This window comes from Myotis davidii, unplaced genomic scaffold (genome assembly GCF_000327345.1).
Source record: "Myotis davidii unplaced genomic scaffold, ASM32734v1 scaffold1597, whole genome shotgun sequence".
In the NCBI taxonomy this organism is placed as follows: Eukaryota; Metazoa; Chordata; class Mammalia; order Chiroptera; family Vespertilionidae; genus Myotis; species Myotis davidii.
Genome location: NW_006289394.1, coordinates 447,541 through 462,452, shown reverse-complemented (window position 1 = coordinate 462,452; position 14,912 = coordinate 447,541). Strand labels below are relative to the sequence as shown.

The following is a 14,912-nucleotide window of genomic DNA, read 5'->3' as shown; positions in this document are numbered from 1 at the left end:
TCCCTACAAGTACAGACATAGCTGGTACTTATGAGTTAATCTGCTAGTATTTCAAACAAATTTTTATCTCTTATTTTTTTCTGATAGAAATTTCTTTTTTATATACTATACTGTTTTGTAGAAGTAGTTTAATAGAACTATATATAAAAGTAAACGTGTAAATGAAAGTTTTCCAAGAACAAGCCATATATGTGCATGGAAATATTGCCAAGGTAATCCATTTTTATTTATTTTGGCACTGTAGAAATGTTTGAATTGTTAATATGAAAAACAATTCTTTTAACTCTTAGTTATTTATAAACTTTAGAAAGAATATTAAGTAAAGATTAATTCAGTTGTCTTTAAACATTTCTGCAAGAAGAAAAATAATTATATGACTACCATGTGACTATATGAAGAGTTATTTTCTGTTTTATAAAAGATGTTTTCTTCAACAAATGATTCTTTCTCTAAAAATTTCTTTGTATTGGTGTGTCCAGTTCGTTTCCAAAAGTTCTATAACCTAATACTTCATTGCCACAAAAATGATTTTAAAATGAGTTTCTGTGAGTCAATTTAAGTAAAGAAAAAAATAAAGGAGTAATTTTGAAAACATTGATAGTATGTAAAGTGAGTTTAACAGTTACATATATCCAAAAATGTATACATCTACTTTTCAGTAAAAGTTCTGTTTTGGGGAGTATTTCTTTGAAAGTTATTATTTGGTAAAGTTACTAATTGTTCTTGAAAGACTTTCATTTACACATTTACTTTTATATATAGTTCCATTAAATTAATATTTTTAAATGAACAAAGAAAGAAACATGTTTTTCTCTTGGTATTTTAAAATAGAGTATTAAAATGATTTTTTAAAACATAAAGTAACTTGGTTCTAGCCTATGCAGTAAAATGTGTATTTGCTTTTTATTTAGAGGCCTTTCTATCCTTATTTGTACATATTTTTAAATGCTATAATAGTATATTATCATTCTTCCATTGTTGTCATACTAGCCTTTGCTATTTCTTTTACTCATTTTTCCCTTAATCCTTCAAAGTATTCTGGCCCGATGTTGTTATTTGTCTCCATTCCTATCTTAGTGGATGGGCTTTTATATGTAATGACTGATATAGACCGAGTTTTAAAATAAGCAGGTGGTATTCATTAGTAAACCATGAAATCAGTGGATTGCATGACCAGCATTTCTTTTATAAGTTAACAAAGTTAAAATAGAAAGAAATTAATATAATAAAGGTAATATGGTTTCATGAAACTTTGATTTTAATCGTGTGTGTGTGTGTGTGTGTGTGTGTGTGTGTGTGTGACACTGACATGCAATGTATTTTTTACCGTGGGTTGTAAGCAAAAGAGTTTTAAAAACACTGTCTTAAGTTAGGCTTTTAGTCAGTTACTAACCATGTACTTACCACTCTCAGAAATTTAAGGTCAAAAGTACATGTTTTGCTAGATTGTGCTATTTTAAATAAATGAGTGAAGGAAGAAAGGGAGGGAGAGGAGAGAGAAGGGGGAAGGAGAGGGGTGGGGCTAAAGATGGGAAATAGACTATGACAATAGTGGTTCTTAAGCCTAGTTTACAATTTGAATACCATGGTATTATTCATAAAGGCAATTGACACCTGTCTCCCAGGAAATAGGTCATTTGCTTCAAATAAGCAAAGAATAGTAGATAGTATTAGTTAGTAGTAAACTTAGAGTTTTGCCTCAAAATAATTTTATGTAAAGTTTGTTTTTTTAATTATTTGGAAGTTCCCCACATGTAAGAAGACTAATCATTATTTACTAAAGAAGTGAATTTATTTCCTTCACAAAAGTTCTAGCATTGTGACACTTAACACCTCAGATTCTGCAAATTACTTTATCCAAGTTGTTTTCAGTATCACATTTCTAATATTAAACATAAAAATACTATATAGAAATGGTTAGCTGGAAGATTTGCTTCATGGTATTTATTCTAAAATGCCTTCTTGTAAGTCCTAATGAATTAAAGTGAATCCTATTTTGACGTCAACTAAACTAGAAATCAAACTTGTCTGCCTATTTGTGTCCAGAAGAATCCAGGTTTATTTATACATTTACTTAATATCTGTATCTCAGTTAAAGAAAATAATTATCCCATCCCTGTTTAAAGTTTACACTGTAGATATTCAAATGGTGGATTGGATTTATTCTTTTGTGTGTACTGTAAAAGGACTAACCATATCTATGCCACTTTTTCCTAAGTGATGTCAGTGGTTCTCAAACTTTAGATAGTATAAAAATCATCTGATGCCTTTATTAAAAATGAAAGTTCCTGGGTTTCATCCTTGATTCAGTGAGTTTACCAGTAATCTGCATAGTGGTTAATTATATGGATTCTGGAACCAGGCTGTTTGGGTTTGAATGCCAACTTTACCATTAACTCTGAAACTTAGGTAAGTTACTGAACCTCTTTGTAATTTCAATTCCTCATCTGTACAATGGGTAATAATAGTACCTACCTCAAAGGGTTGTTGTGAGGATTAAATGATAGAGCTTACTATTTTCTCTCTTGGTATTATTTTTTTTTTCAAATAAACATGCCATATGCTTCAGACAAAAAAAAAAAATACTGTGTTATGAGTAGGAAAATCAATTAGGAATTGGCTCAAGAGCATTTATTATTAGACCTTTACCACTTTCTCCAGCTGCTTAAGTCCTTGAAAGAAATCTTAGATTTGGTCATGTTTCATAAGTCATGAAATCTCATGATTAAGCTTATAAGAATTTGAAAAGTGAAAAGAACCAAGTAATATTATATTTAACCAGAAGAAAAAACTTATGCTTAGCCCTGCTCCTGTGTTAAGTTGAGTTATACATTTGGCATATAGGGGAACTTGTCAGGAGATGTCCCTGCAACCTAGGTACATGCCCTTGACCGTAATCGAACCTGGGACCTTTCAGTCCGCAGGCCGACGCTCTATCCACTGAGCCAAACCGGTCTTGGCAATATCTTTATTTTAATAAAATTTTTACCAAAAGCCTTTTACTTTGTTTAATTGAGAAAGAAATCTTATATATGAATTCTCATTTTGTACATAATTATAACAAAGTCATAGAAAGTATTTTATTTTTTAGAAAGTATTTTAAAACCTTAGTGTGTCAAGCCAAAATAAGTTTAAACTTATTTTAAAACAAGTTTTTAAAATAGCTTAAAAGCCTTAGTTACCATGACTCTGCTTTTTATTGGTAATCAAAATCTTTCATATAATGTACACTTGTTCCTGTTCTGTATGTCATTTATCCTAAAGGCTGCTTTGCAGAGGAAATTCAGAATCCAGCTAAGACTTTAAGGAAAAGTATTGTTTTAAAATGTAAGCATAAACTCACTGAACCTTAATACCTCTGAAAAAACAACAACTATGTTTCTCCATTTAACCAATGAAGAAACTAAGGAATATGAAATAAAGTACTGCCCTAATGTAACAAATTGGGACCAAAATTAAAATTAGAGTTTTAAGTGCTTCACTATGTTAAGGATCTTTTGATTACATTATTATTTTGAATTGCTACCTCTTAAGATAAGTGTGTCCAACTTCAGCCTTTTATTTCACTTTTAACAGCATGGGTTTTTACTTATACCTTAAAATTCTTTTAATTTTTAAATATATATAGTATATTGAGAGAAACATCTGTTTTTAATCATATAGTAGCAAAAAATATTTTAACTTGTTAATCAGATTTATTTTTTACGTAACACAAGATATTCTTATTTGCAAGTTTTAAAGAACTCATTATTGCTGGTATGGTGATCAAGAAGTGAGAAGGAATTTTCCTGTCAGTTTTAACAGATATTAATATAATTTTAGCTTAAGTACAGTATAAATTTTTAATTTATACCATGCATGTAGTGTTTTGCTCACAATTTTCATAATAAGTTATATAGGAATGTTTTATTAGAATGGTAGTGAACATTATCCATGTCATTTGGACCTGTTCATTTTGACTTTCTGCCTTGTATCCCTTTGCTTTTTAATATAATTTACTATATTCTTTTATTTTTGTATGCTACCTTACTCCTTTTGGATATATAAAATACATATCTCTCAAACCTACTGAGTTTATAACCCAAAGGGCAAAATTTCTAACTTGAAGTAGTAATAAAGTAAGGAATGAATTATTTTGTAATTTTTCTGAGATGGGGTAATGGGGTTCTTTTGATCTCTATGGGACTTCTCCTCTACTACGCACACATATTTCTGCTGCTTGAGTTGAAAGGCGGGCCTTTTAATATTTACCATTTAATAGAAGTAAAAGGTTAGATATAGTAAATTAAATCCTAAAACTATAATACATTTCCAGTTGTTAGATTTTGTTTTGTTTTGTTCTGTTTAGAAAGACCCTTTAAAGAACATGGTATAATAGAAGAAGGATGAATCCCAGGTTCTGTGGTTTTCCCTACCAGTGTGTTATCTTAGGTTAGTAACTATTAGTTTTAACTAGCATGTGTACACCTTTTTAGCCTAAGCCAAGGTTTGGACCAAATTACATATTTTTGGTCCGTTTAGCTTGTGGTTGTGTCATGGATTGCATCAAGTGAAAGGTTAACTTGAGGGGAGATTGGGACTGCCTTAAAGAGGTTCTTCTTGGGGGATAAAACTCTTCTGGTAACCCCTACAGTGTGACTGAAAACTGTCATGAATCTTGGCAATGCAGTCCAACTGTAATCTGAGCTGCTGTGGAGCTTTCCCCCAGCCCCTCCGAGGCCCTGAGCCTCAGATATGTTTTTCAAATTCAAGGTAATGAGAAAGAGGTTTTAATAAGGTGTTTTGCTTCATTCAAGAAATGCATCTGTTTTCCTCATTAAGGCGAACTTTAGTTATTGGATTGGTTGTATTTTTAAAAGCATCATTTGAAATTGAGTTGAGTTTAAAGGCCACACATATGCCTTACTTTATAAATCAGAAGCACTATAACAGTTGCATAAATCAAATTATTTTTTTTCAATATTAGTAACAAAATTAGAATTATATTCCTATACAAGAATTTGTAATTGTTTAATTTTACCCTATTTTCAGTATGTTACGTATGTAATACAGATTTATGTAGAGAGAGGTATGTATTAATATACTAGAGGCCCGGTGCACGCTGCAGCAACCATCTCTGCCTCGGCCCCGCTGCCACCGTGGCTGCCTCTGCCTCTGCCCCCTGCCACCACGGCTTCGTCCAGAAGGTCATCCAGAAGTACGTCCACTCTAGTTAGCATATTACGCTTTTATTATTATAAATAAAGGGTATAAATTGTTATGGAGATATTAAGTCATTTTAAGATAATATAAAAGTAAATACTGCTAAAACTTTTGACTCTCAAATTCAACAAAATTTATGTTTAAAAGTCATGTCAGTTATTTTAAGAAACAGTTGTCTTCTCATTGTGCATTTAATTCAGTATTCCATCCCCTGTTTGGAAATTTATCTTTATGAATGTCCATAGTCATTAGCTCCTTAGTACCATAGGTTTCAGTGGCTATGCAGTTTTGTAATTCATAATCATTAAATATCTTCCTGCTCAAAAGTGTGATCTGAAGACCATACCTGGGAACTTGTTAGAAATGCAGAATCCTAGGTCCCACCTCAGACCTCATCAAAAACCACATTTTAACAAGATTCCCGGGTGATTCTTACGCACATTAAAGTTTGAGGAGCACTGATTTAGTACAACTAAATAACTGGGTAAGCCACTTGAAAGTGTTATTTTATATAGCTCGTAGACTGTGGAAATCATTCATGGCTTGACTTCAGAACTGTTATTTATTCCTTTAAGTTGAATATAAATATTTGTTGACCTCATGGCTAATTGTTAATTAAAAGATCTTTACTTTTTTTAGGGTATGTTTAGTTGTAGGAATATATGTTTTCATTGTAATTATAAGTTTCTAAAAACTATATGCAAAATATGCTAATTTTTTTTTTGTAAAATGAGACAGCTAAGATGCAAGTGAAAATTCTTCTGAGCTTTGCTATATGTGCAAATTAGAAATCTTTGCTATGATATGAACTAGTATACCAAGTTCAGTGAAAAGGGATATAACCAACCATCTGTAAGCTGTGGGCCAAATTTTACATGAGAGTCATAATAGCAGATTATATAGTGGGAAGTTTAGTTTCCACTGAATTCTCACTAAAAATCTGGTGTAGGGCCAACATTGTTCTTAGCCTTTAATAGAAATTGAAGACAATTTCGTTCTTGAGGCACTTACATGGTTAACCACTCCACTGCTTGACTATCAACATTTCTTCCATAACTCTAGACTGGCAAATGGGAATGTGTAGTTTGTAAAAAATATTAGTTGTACTGTTTTGCTAATATCTTATGTACTGTTTTCTACTTTGGAATTGTTTTGAGTTACTTAATTATATAATCTTACCTGCTTTATCAGTTCTGTGAGTTTGAAATTATATAGCTATTTCTAATAATGGTATTTTAATACTAATTATAATTTATAATATCTGTGATAAATTTTCCTTAGTCTATTAGGTTGAGCCATATTGCCATTTTTGTAGATCAAAGGCATTTCAGCAATTTCATATAATTCAGCCTAATAATAAAGGAAGTTTAAGGGGCTCCTAGTCTCCCATTTTAGTTATTCATTAGTCACTAGGAATAATCTTATTGTAACACTTTTCCTTTTGTCATTTTTGTTTGTTTCTTTTAAAAGAAAGTATGCCTTTTAGGAAAACAATATTCTTACACATAAATTAATGAATAAACAAGGGCTGATAAATCAGTGAATTAATAGCTTTATAAGTATAGTATATTTTTAAAATTATCACACAGTATAAACATTACAGCGAGACTTTCATTAATCTAAAACTTTTCCTCTGTAGGTGGTTGTAGTTTTGTTTTAAAATATGAGCTTAAATTATTTTAGGAAAAATGTTAAGTATATTAAATGAATTGGAAAAACACAGTATAATTTTACAATAACTAAAATGTAGTTACTAATATTTTGTTGCTGACACTTTACAGTTTAAAACTTTAGTAATTAAGTCAAACTAGTTTGATTATTAATAATTAAAAACCAGTTATTTTGGCCATTTTTAATATTACCAAGTGAAATAAAATGAGCCACACAATTATGAAAGGAAATGTGTGGAGATGGTCTTACTAAAGGACTACTAAGATCATATTAACAATGTGTACTTAATTTCATTTTTATCTTTGAATATATCACATGTAGTTGAAGTCCTTTATTAGCAATCCCAACACCAATAATACCGCTTGTTTAATTGTGTAGTTAGCAAACCAAAGCAAAGGTATAACAGTTCTCCAGGGGTGCATTTATTCACCTACTAGGAGACTGCCTGGTGAAGTATTTCTTAAAAGGTGATTCAGTAACCCGTGAAATCTAGGGTGAGTTTCCAGATCTTTGTCATTCTGGGCTAAAAGTTAAGAATGTTAAAGTTACCTGTATTTTAAAGCAAACTAAGGGATAGGGAAGAGGGGTGAAACCACCGATGTTGAAATTTCAGCTATTTTTATACTAAGCCTGAAGTTCATACATCATAAAAATATATTTTAAAGTATAAACTGCAGAGCTTTCTTTGGTTTTAGCTATTACAAATAATTGTGAATTCAGTGTGTGTTGAAACAACTTCTGTTACCACATTTTGGGTGTTTTATATTATGTGTTATCAAGCTGTGTTTTTGTGTTTTATTTTAGCTTATTTGCACTAATCTTGATGAACTCAGGGACTTAATCACAAAAATCGAGAATGAACTCAAAGATCTGGAAAACAGTAGAAAAAAATCGGTAGGTGTTGATCCAAAAGTTCTATCTATTATTGTCAGCATAAAAATTTATTCCTTTTTTCTAAAGCCTTTTTTATCTTGTTCTCCTGGATGACATAAAAATTTGCAATGAACAATAGAAACATTGTTTCTTTTATTTCTCCTGTGTGGTCTGCCTTTTATTTTTAATAGATAAAAATTGTGCCGGAGCAAGTAAATTAATTTTGTTTGCCTGGTTTATATCAGGTATAGTTTTAGATATATCCCAATATACTGGTTGGTCGTTGTCTGACTGGTTGTTTTTTGGGTAATGCTTACCTTGGAAATATTCTTAATAATTATGTGCTTTCTATGGAAGTTTATTGCTTAGTAACATAAAATTTTAATTAGCTGTGACATAAATAACAGATGTAAATTGTTTAATCTTGCCCCAGATGTTTTTGATACATGTCTAAAAATGTCTTAAGAATCTTTGCCAGCTAAAGGTAGAATAGAGTATAGGGGCATTATATTTATTCACTCAATACTTGGTAAAACACTCATTTATTTAATCAGTACTACCTATTTAACTGGCATTCATAGTTTGGTAATTTCACAAATTTAAAAATCAATCATCATTTTTAAAAATCCCTTTGTTATTCCTTAGGAATGTCATGAAGCCCTTTTTAGGTCTTTGCTCAGAACCTGTTAATCTAAAATTATGTATAAAATAAAGTTAGTGATATAGCAAGCTTTATATCAACAGATTTATAGTAGTCATTTTATATGCTGTTTAGAAAAGACATATTGGTAGCATTCTGAAGGGAGGAGACTGAAGTATCATAAAATTACAACCTTTCAAGATTATTTTAATACAGAAGTGAAACAGCTTTAAGCATATCCGAAGTCCCTCATGTGATACCCCTGAGAATATCGCTATAATCTAACAGAATAATGTTCATAATGATAGTCATTAATTAACAAGAAAATATTATGTTCTATGTATAATCTGAGAATGCAAAAAATATATATTATAAAAGTATTTCATTAAAAATTATTTATACCCTTATTAGAATCTTTTATTTTCATATATACACACATACACTTTTGGTATATGGACATTCTCTTGATTTGGAACACCAAATGTTGCTTTAAAATTTACTTCTGTGATATATTTCACAAACAACATTTATATTAGACTATTTTCTCCTCAGCCAAAGTTTTCAAAAATATATTTGATGTTATATGCTCATAAAGGACTGATGTTCTGTAATAAGAAGAAATAATATTTTAATCAGGGTGTTACAGTTTTTTTGCAGAAGCTGTTTATTTTAGTGTTTATTATTTTCTATACTTTATGACTCCAAACAGAATTTTGTTAAGTTAATTTGCTAATCAGTTTTTATGCTTTAGTAAAACATAATATATCTTAATTTGTTCCCATATTATAAATTAGGGTTTTGTTTTTAAGCATAATTGATTTATGTACTTATTTATATCATGTATTGTAAGAGAAAAAGACTTCTGCACACATGCTAGAGTTTTTCTATGAAGCCATCTACCTCACTTCCATGTGGTATTATGAGGTATAAGCATATTGCCTACCTTCACAGGAACAAGTAGAAGAGTGAAAAAAAACTATAAATTACAAATACTTAGCACTCTAGTCCTTGGGGACATGTAGGTTTTAATTGATTAGATTTCATGTCTCTAAATTTTTAGCTTGTCCATGACTCCTGGTATTTGCATATCAGTTTTAAAATATGATTTCTGTTCTTCAAGAAATAGAAGTTCTTGGAATTGTACTTGTAGGGATAATCTTATTGAGATTACCAACATATAGGCTGCCTAAAAGGTTTTCATGAACAGCTTATCCCAACCACTTAAATGGCCACATAGCGTTCTAAAGGAAATATACAGTCAAAAGTTGGCATCTCAGTATCATTTCTTTTTCTTTCTTTTTTTTTGCAAAAGCTAATACTGAGTGTGATAAATATTAGTTGCAGGAATTAACTTTATTGAATGTTTATGTTAATATTGAATACAGTTTATTTGTCTGGTATCATTTGGAATACAGTATTCCACATAACTGAATTTTCTACATAACTGAAATTCATCATTCAATGGAAAATTTCCTACCTCCTTGTACTGTGTTGAACACAATTTAACCCTTGATTATTCAAGTATCATTATGAATACCCATAATTGTACTAATACCATAAAAATCTGTTAATATCAATAACTAAACATATACCAAAAGGCCTTTATGCTATGTATTATGAAGGTTTTTGTTTGTTTGTATTTTTGCTTTTGTTCTGTCTCTTCATTGTCAGTCTGTCATTTCTTGTGTGTGTCCATGTACTTGCCCTGCCTGATATATACTGTGGATTACAAAGCAAGTAACCACATTTATTGGAAGTGGGTTCATGGTCAGGACCTGAGGGACTTTCTTAATAATGAAATGCCTGAACTTGGTGATGGTAATAACCATTTTGACTGATTCTTTGCCTTGAGAGCTTCCTTCACTATCGACAGATGAATAAAGTATTAATATTGGTCTTCATGAGAGGATATCACTGCCAAAACTAAAATAATATTTAGAGTCAAAACAGCTTATTATCATAAACTTTCCTATTTATAATAATGGCTCCCATAACAAAGAGGGTATATTCTATATAAACATTCAGTTGTCATAAATGCCATTACTAAAGGTAGAAATTATATATGTGAGAGAGGATTTAAAATGGATTCATATAAACACTTGGCTGCTTTAGGGAGCTTCTCTGCAGGGCCTTTCCCGACACTTTTTTTACCAAAGCAATAAGGAAGAATTATCCCATTTCCTTGCCCTAGCTCAACATTCCATTAAAAAAAACTTTTTTCCTTGGCTGGGTAGCACAGTTGATTAGAGCATCATCCCAATATCCAAGGTTGTGCGTTTCATCCTGGACAGGGCTCATAAAACAATCAAACAATGAATGCATAAATAAGTGCAACAACAAATGGATATTTCCCTCTCTCTTTCCCCTCCCCCTTCTAAAATTATTTTAAAAATAATTTTTAAAAATCCTCACCCAAGGGTTTTTAGAGAGAGAGGAACATTGATGTGAGAGGGAAACATTGATCACTTGCATCCTGTATATAACCTGACCGAAGATCAAACCTACAACCTTTTGGTGTGCGGGATAACGCTCCAACCAACTGATCCACTTGGCCAGGGCAATGAATTTGGACTGGAATCCAGATTCTTTGTCTGCCAGAGTCGAAGAATGAATCCACAGACAGAAGGTGGTATAACAAAGGTGGAGATTTACTGAAGAACAAGTACAGACTCCCACATGGGGAAAGGGAGAGTCCCCAAGAATGGACTCCCACATGGGGAGGGGGAAAGTGTCCCACTGAGTGCTTTTTCCCTATGTATATATATATATCTTAACCACTTAGAGGCTTTGCTATTTGCTATTGAGGTACTCCTCATATTGGAAGATGTACAGTCTTTTAAAATCTAGATTGAGATACTCGTTCTTGTAAGACAACTAGTTCTATTTATGGTTAATAATGTGAGGAGAGAAAAACGCTTTAAATTTCTTGAGTTTGCTCTAATTCACTTGATCCCATACTTCATTTAGGAGCTTTTTCAAAAAAAGGCTTAACATCCTAGAGAGATGCTATACCTAATTACCAGAGATTCGTTTAAAGTCAAACAACTGGTTGAGGTAGAGGTATGTAGTCGGACAAAGTCCTCTAATTTTTTCTTTCTCATTATTTAGATCATAGGATTCTTTAGTGAGCTAAAGGAAAAATCATAACATTTTATTATTTTTATAGTTTTAGTTGAGATATAATTTGCTTTTTACTTAATTATATGGAAGATATCATTTTTCTATCTAGGAAGTTTATTAGTTTTCCAGAAAGATAGAATAAAGGTATTAATGAATTTGTCTGATCCTATTGTATTTTAAATTTATTCAACATTATTGCTTTCTAAATCAAAATTAGGAAGATTTTGCCAAGCTTATACAGAAATGTTTATATTTCTGGGTGTTTCATGTGACCCTTTTTTTTCATATTGGCTTTATTTCCTTTTTTTAGAAAAATATATTGATTTCAGAGAGGAAGGGAGAGGAAGAGAGAGAGAGAAACATCAGTAATGAGAGGGAATCATTGCTTGGCTGCCTCCTGCACATTGGACCTAGCCGCAACCCAGACATGTGCCCTTGACCGGAATCAAACCTGGGATCCTTGGGTCTGCTCTATTCACTGAGCCAAACTGGCTAGGGCATTGGTTTTATTTCCTTATGTTTTATGTAATAATTTATATTTTCAAAGAGGTTTCCATCTTTTTTAATAAGCAAAGATCTGTGTAAAGATTGGGTATAAGCGGGTAGGGGAGGCCAGGGGAATGTCAAGGGGGAAAAAAAAGGAGATATGTAATACTCTTTGTAATACTTTTAGCAATAAAACAAAAATTTTTTAAAAAGGATATATAAAATAAAGATTGGGTATAAGGGAAAATTAACATTTGGCAAAAAAAAAAAATCTTATAAGAAAAGAAACCTTGTCTGGATTATACTATGACAAATGATGGAATGCTAGTCTTATCAAATAGATAAACTAAAATTAAAATATAAGAGCACATCTTTTCTAATACACCTTTTAGCAATTAAGCACTTCTGCACTGAGCAGGATTTAATATTTCTGAATATCATAATCAGTATATAAAAAAGCTATAAAATTGTCTATGCTCTTTAATCCTATAGTCCTATTTGGGATTTAACATTTATACAAATTTCACCCTTACCCACCCCCCCAAAAAAGTAGTTTACATAATGGTGTGTTCCACAGACTACCTCTAATACTGGAAATTTGGAAAAAGCTCGTATGTCCAACAGTAGGGAGATGACTAACCAAACAGTAATACTAACACAATGGTATATCATATAGCTAGTAAAATAAAATATCTGTAGATCATTGTTACTACATGGAAATACTTGTGAAATGTTAAATTTTTTAAAACATAAAAAATAATATGTGCGTAATGGTTACAATATATAAAAAGATACGTTAAAAGGAATTAGGAATTTCAAGTAATGAATGAAATTTTTATATGTTCTTACGATCATTTAAATTCATAATACAATAATACTTATCCTGCCTAATCAAAATCTATACGTTAGCTAGACAATGTTTTGGGGTCACAGAGTTCTTTATAAGCCAGTGGTTATCAAATTAGGGATAATTATGCACCCCCACCATCCAACCCCTGAGACTTTTTGGTTGTCATAGTTGAAGATGTGGTACTGGCACTTAATGGATAGAAGCCAGTGATACTGCTAAAAATATGCTACATTTTAATGATCCTATAATGCACAGGATAGCCCTCCCCCCCATAACAAAGAATTATCTGTTCTCAAATGTTAGTTGTGTGGCCATTGCAAAACCCTGGCGGTAAACTCATATTTGTTAAGGGCGCTAACCTCTAATTTTGTCTGCTGCTGCCAATTTATTGTGATATTTTGAAAATTAGGTAAAAGTCAATAAAATCATATATCATATACCATAATTGAGAATATTTTATTGCATCATTTACTCCTAATTCAGGCTCGTATTTGATAAAACTTGTGACTATCAATGTTAACATTTACTCTTTATGATTCCATCAGATAATTTTGAAATATTCTTTTTTTCCACTTAAAAATGTTTTTATTAAGATATAATTGAAAAAATTTTAAAAAAGATATAATTGACATTAAAACTAAATTTGAGGTGTGCAATGTGTTGATTTGATACATTTATATATTGCTAACTGTTTAGCTTCAGATCCATCTCAGCTGTCTTCATTATGATTTATGGCCTCCCTTAAGTTTGTTCACCATTTACCTTTTACCTTCCTTAGGAAATGAAGAAGTTACAGATAACATGCTTGTATATTTTCTTTATTCATTTTTAGAAATATGATGTAATATATTTTTAAAAGTGAAGATATAGTAAGGAATGAGAAGCACAGGTAAATGGAAAAATAAAGTCAAATTATGCATAAAATTTCACTTATTATATGAATTTATTTGGACCCAAAAAACATATGGTAAAAGTTTAATATAAGGCAAAACAGTTATTATACATTCACCTTATTTTCTAAGACCTATAACAAATTTTACTCTATTATAGTGAAAGGTTATGGGACTTTTTCCTCTTCCTTTCCATTTCATATCCCATTTGCTCCCAGTGAAGGAGACATCAAATCAAAATGATCTTTATAGTTATATGGTTAGAGTACAAATCTATGTTATTAGAGTGTGTAATGAACTTTAGGTATATTCAGAGTTCTGAATATGCCCTAATTTTATTTAATGACTTTAGTTGTAGATATGGTTGCAGTAATCTCTAAATTGTCCTTAAGATTAGTATTAAGTTTTGACAATTGAGTCATTATCTGTATTGTTTTTTTATTCTAGATCTTCTGGTAAACTATTTAATGGTTAACAAAACTGAAAACTATCTCAACTGTCGGGGGATTACTTTGTCTTTAAATAGTTATATTTAAAGCTTTTTAAAAAATTAAAGTGACCTTTTGGAAAACTTGCACAACAGATAAGTTTCTTTACTAATTTACAGATTCCAGTCTTATTAGTTAATTAGGAAAATACGAGAGGCCCAGTGCACAAAATTTGTGCACGGGTAGGGTCCCTAGCATCTGCTGGCTGCCGGCCAGGGCCTCCCTTCATTCCATTCCGCCCCCTGGTGGTCAGCGCACATCCAACTCCTGGTTGGTCAAACTCCTGCCCGTGGGGACAATTTGCATATTAGCCTTTTATTATATAGGATTTCCTCAACATCTTTTGTGTCCTATGCATACTACCAGGAACTTGGTAGGGATCTAGAGATTGAAATTAAGTTCTTGTTCTCAAGGAAATTACTTATAGAGCTTAAGATTCTATCCCCAAGCCCTGGGGATAAATTATTAACTTTAATCAAGGGTTAGACTGGCTCCAGTATTTTTAAATAAAAGATTTAATCTTTTATTGTCAAGCTGTGTTTATTCAGAAGTCACCATGCACTTGGCTCACTTTCATTAATTGCATGTTTATATGTTATCTGACATGTTCAAAATAATAGTAAGAAAATAAAGCTAGATGACAGGTAATGTGAACCAGAACAATACATGACTGGTAAGACTATAGTCATTGA

The 14,912-nt window shown here is 31.3% G+C and overlaps 1 protein-coding gene across 4 annotated transcripts in view; it reads left to right on the top strand.

Annotated features, from left to right (window-relative positions):
* KIAA2026 (KIAA2026 ortholog) overlaps positions 1-14,912 on the top strand; it is a 99,611-nt gene that overhangs the window by 61,052 nt on the left and 23,647 nt on the right. For 3 of the 4 annotated variants that reach the window (XM_006761612.2, XM_006761611.2, XM_015562520.1), the window contains exon 5: positions 7,678-7,767. The exons of the other annotated variant lie outside the window; for it this stretch is intronic. In XM_006761612.2, coding sequence (XP_006761675.1) covers positions 7,678-7,767 — 90 coding nt within the window. The remainder of the gene's footprint in view (positions 1-7,677; positions 7,768-14,912) is intronic. 4 annotated transcript variants of the gene reach the window in all.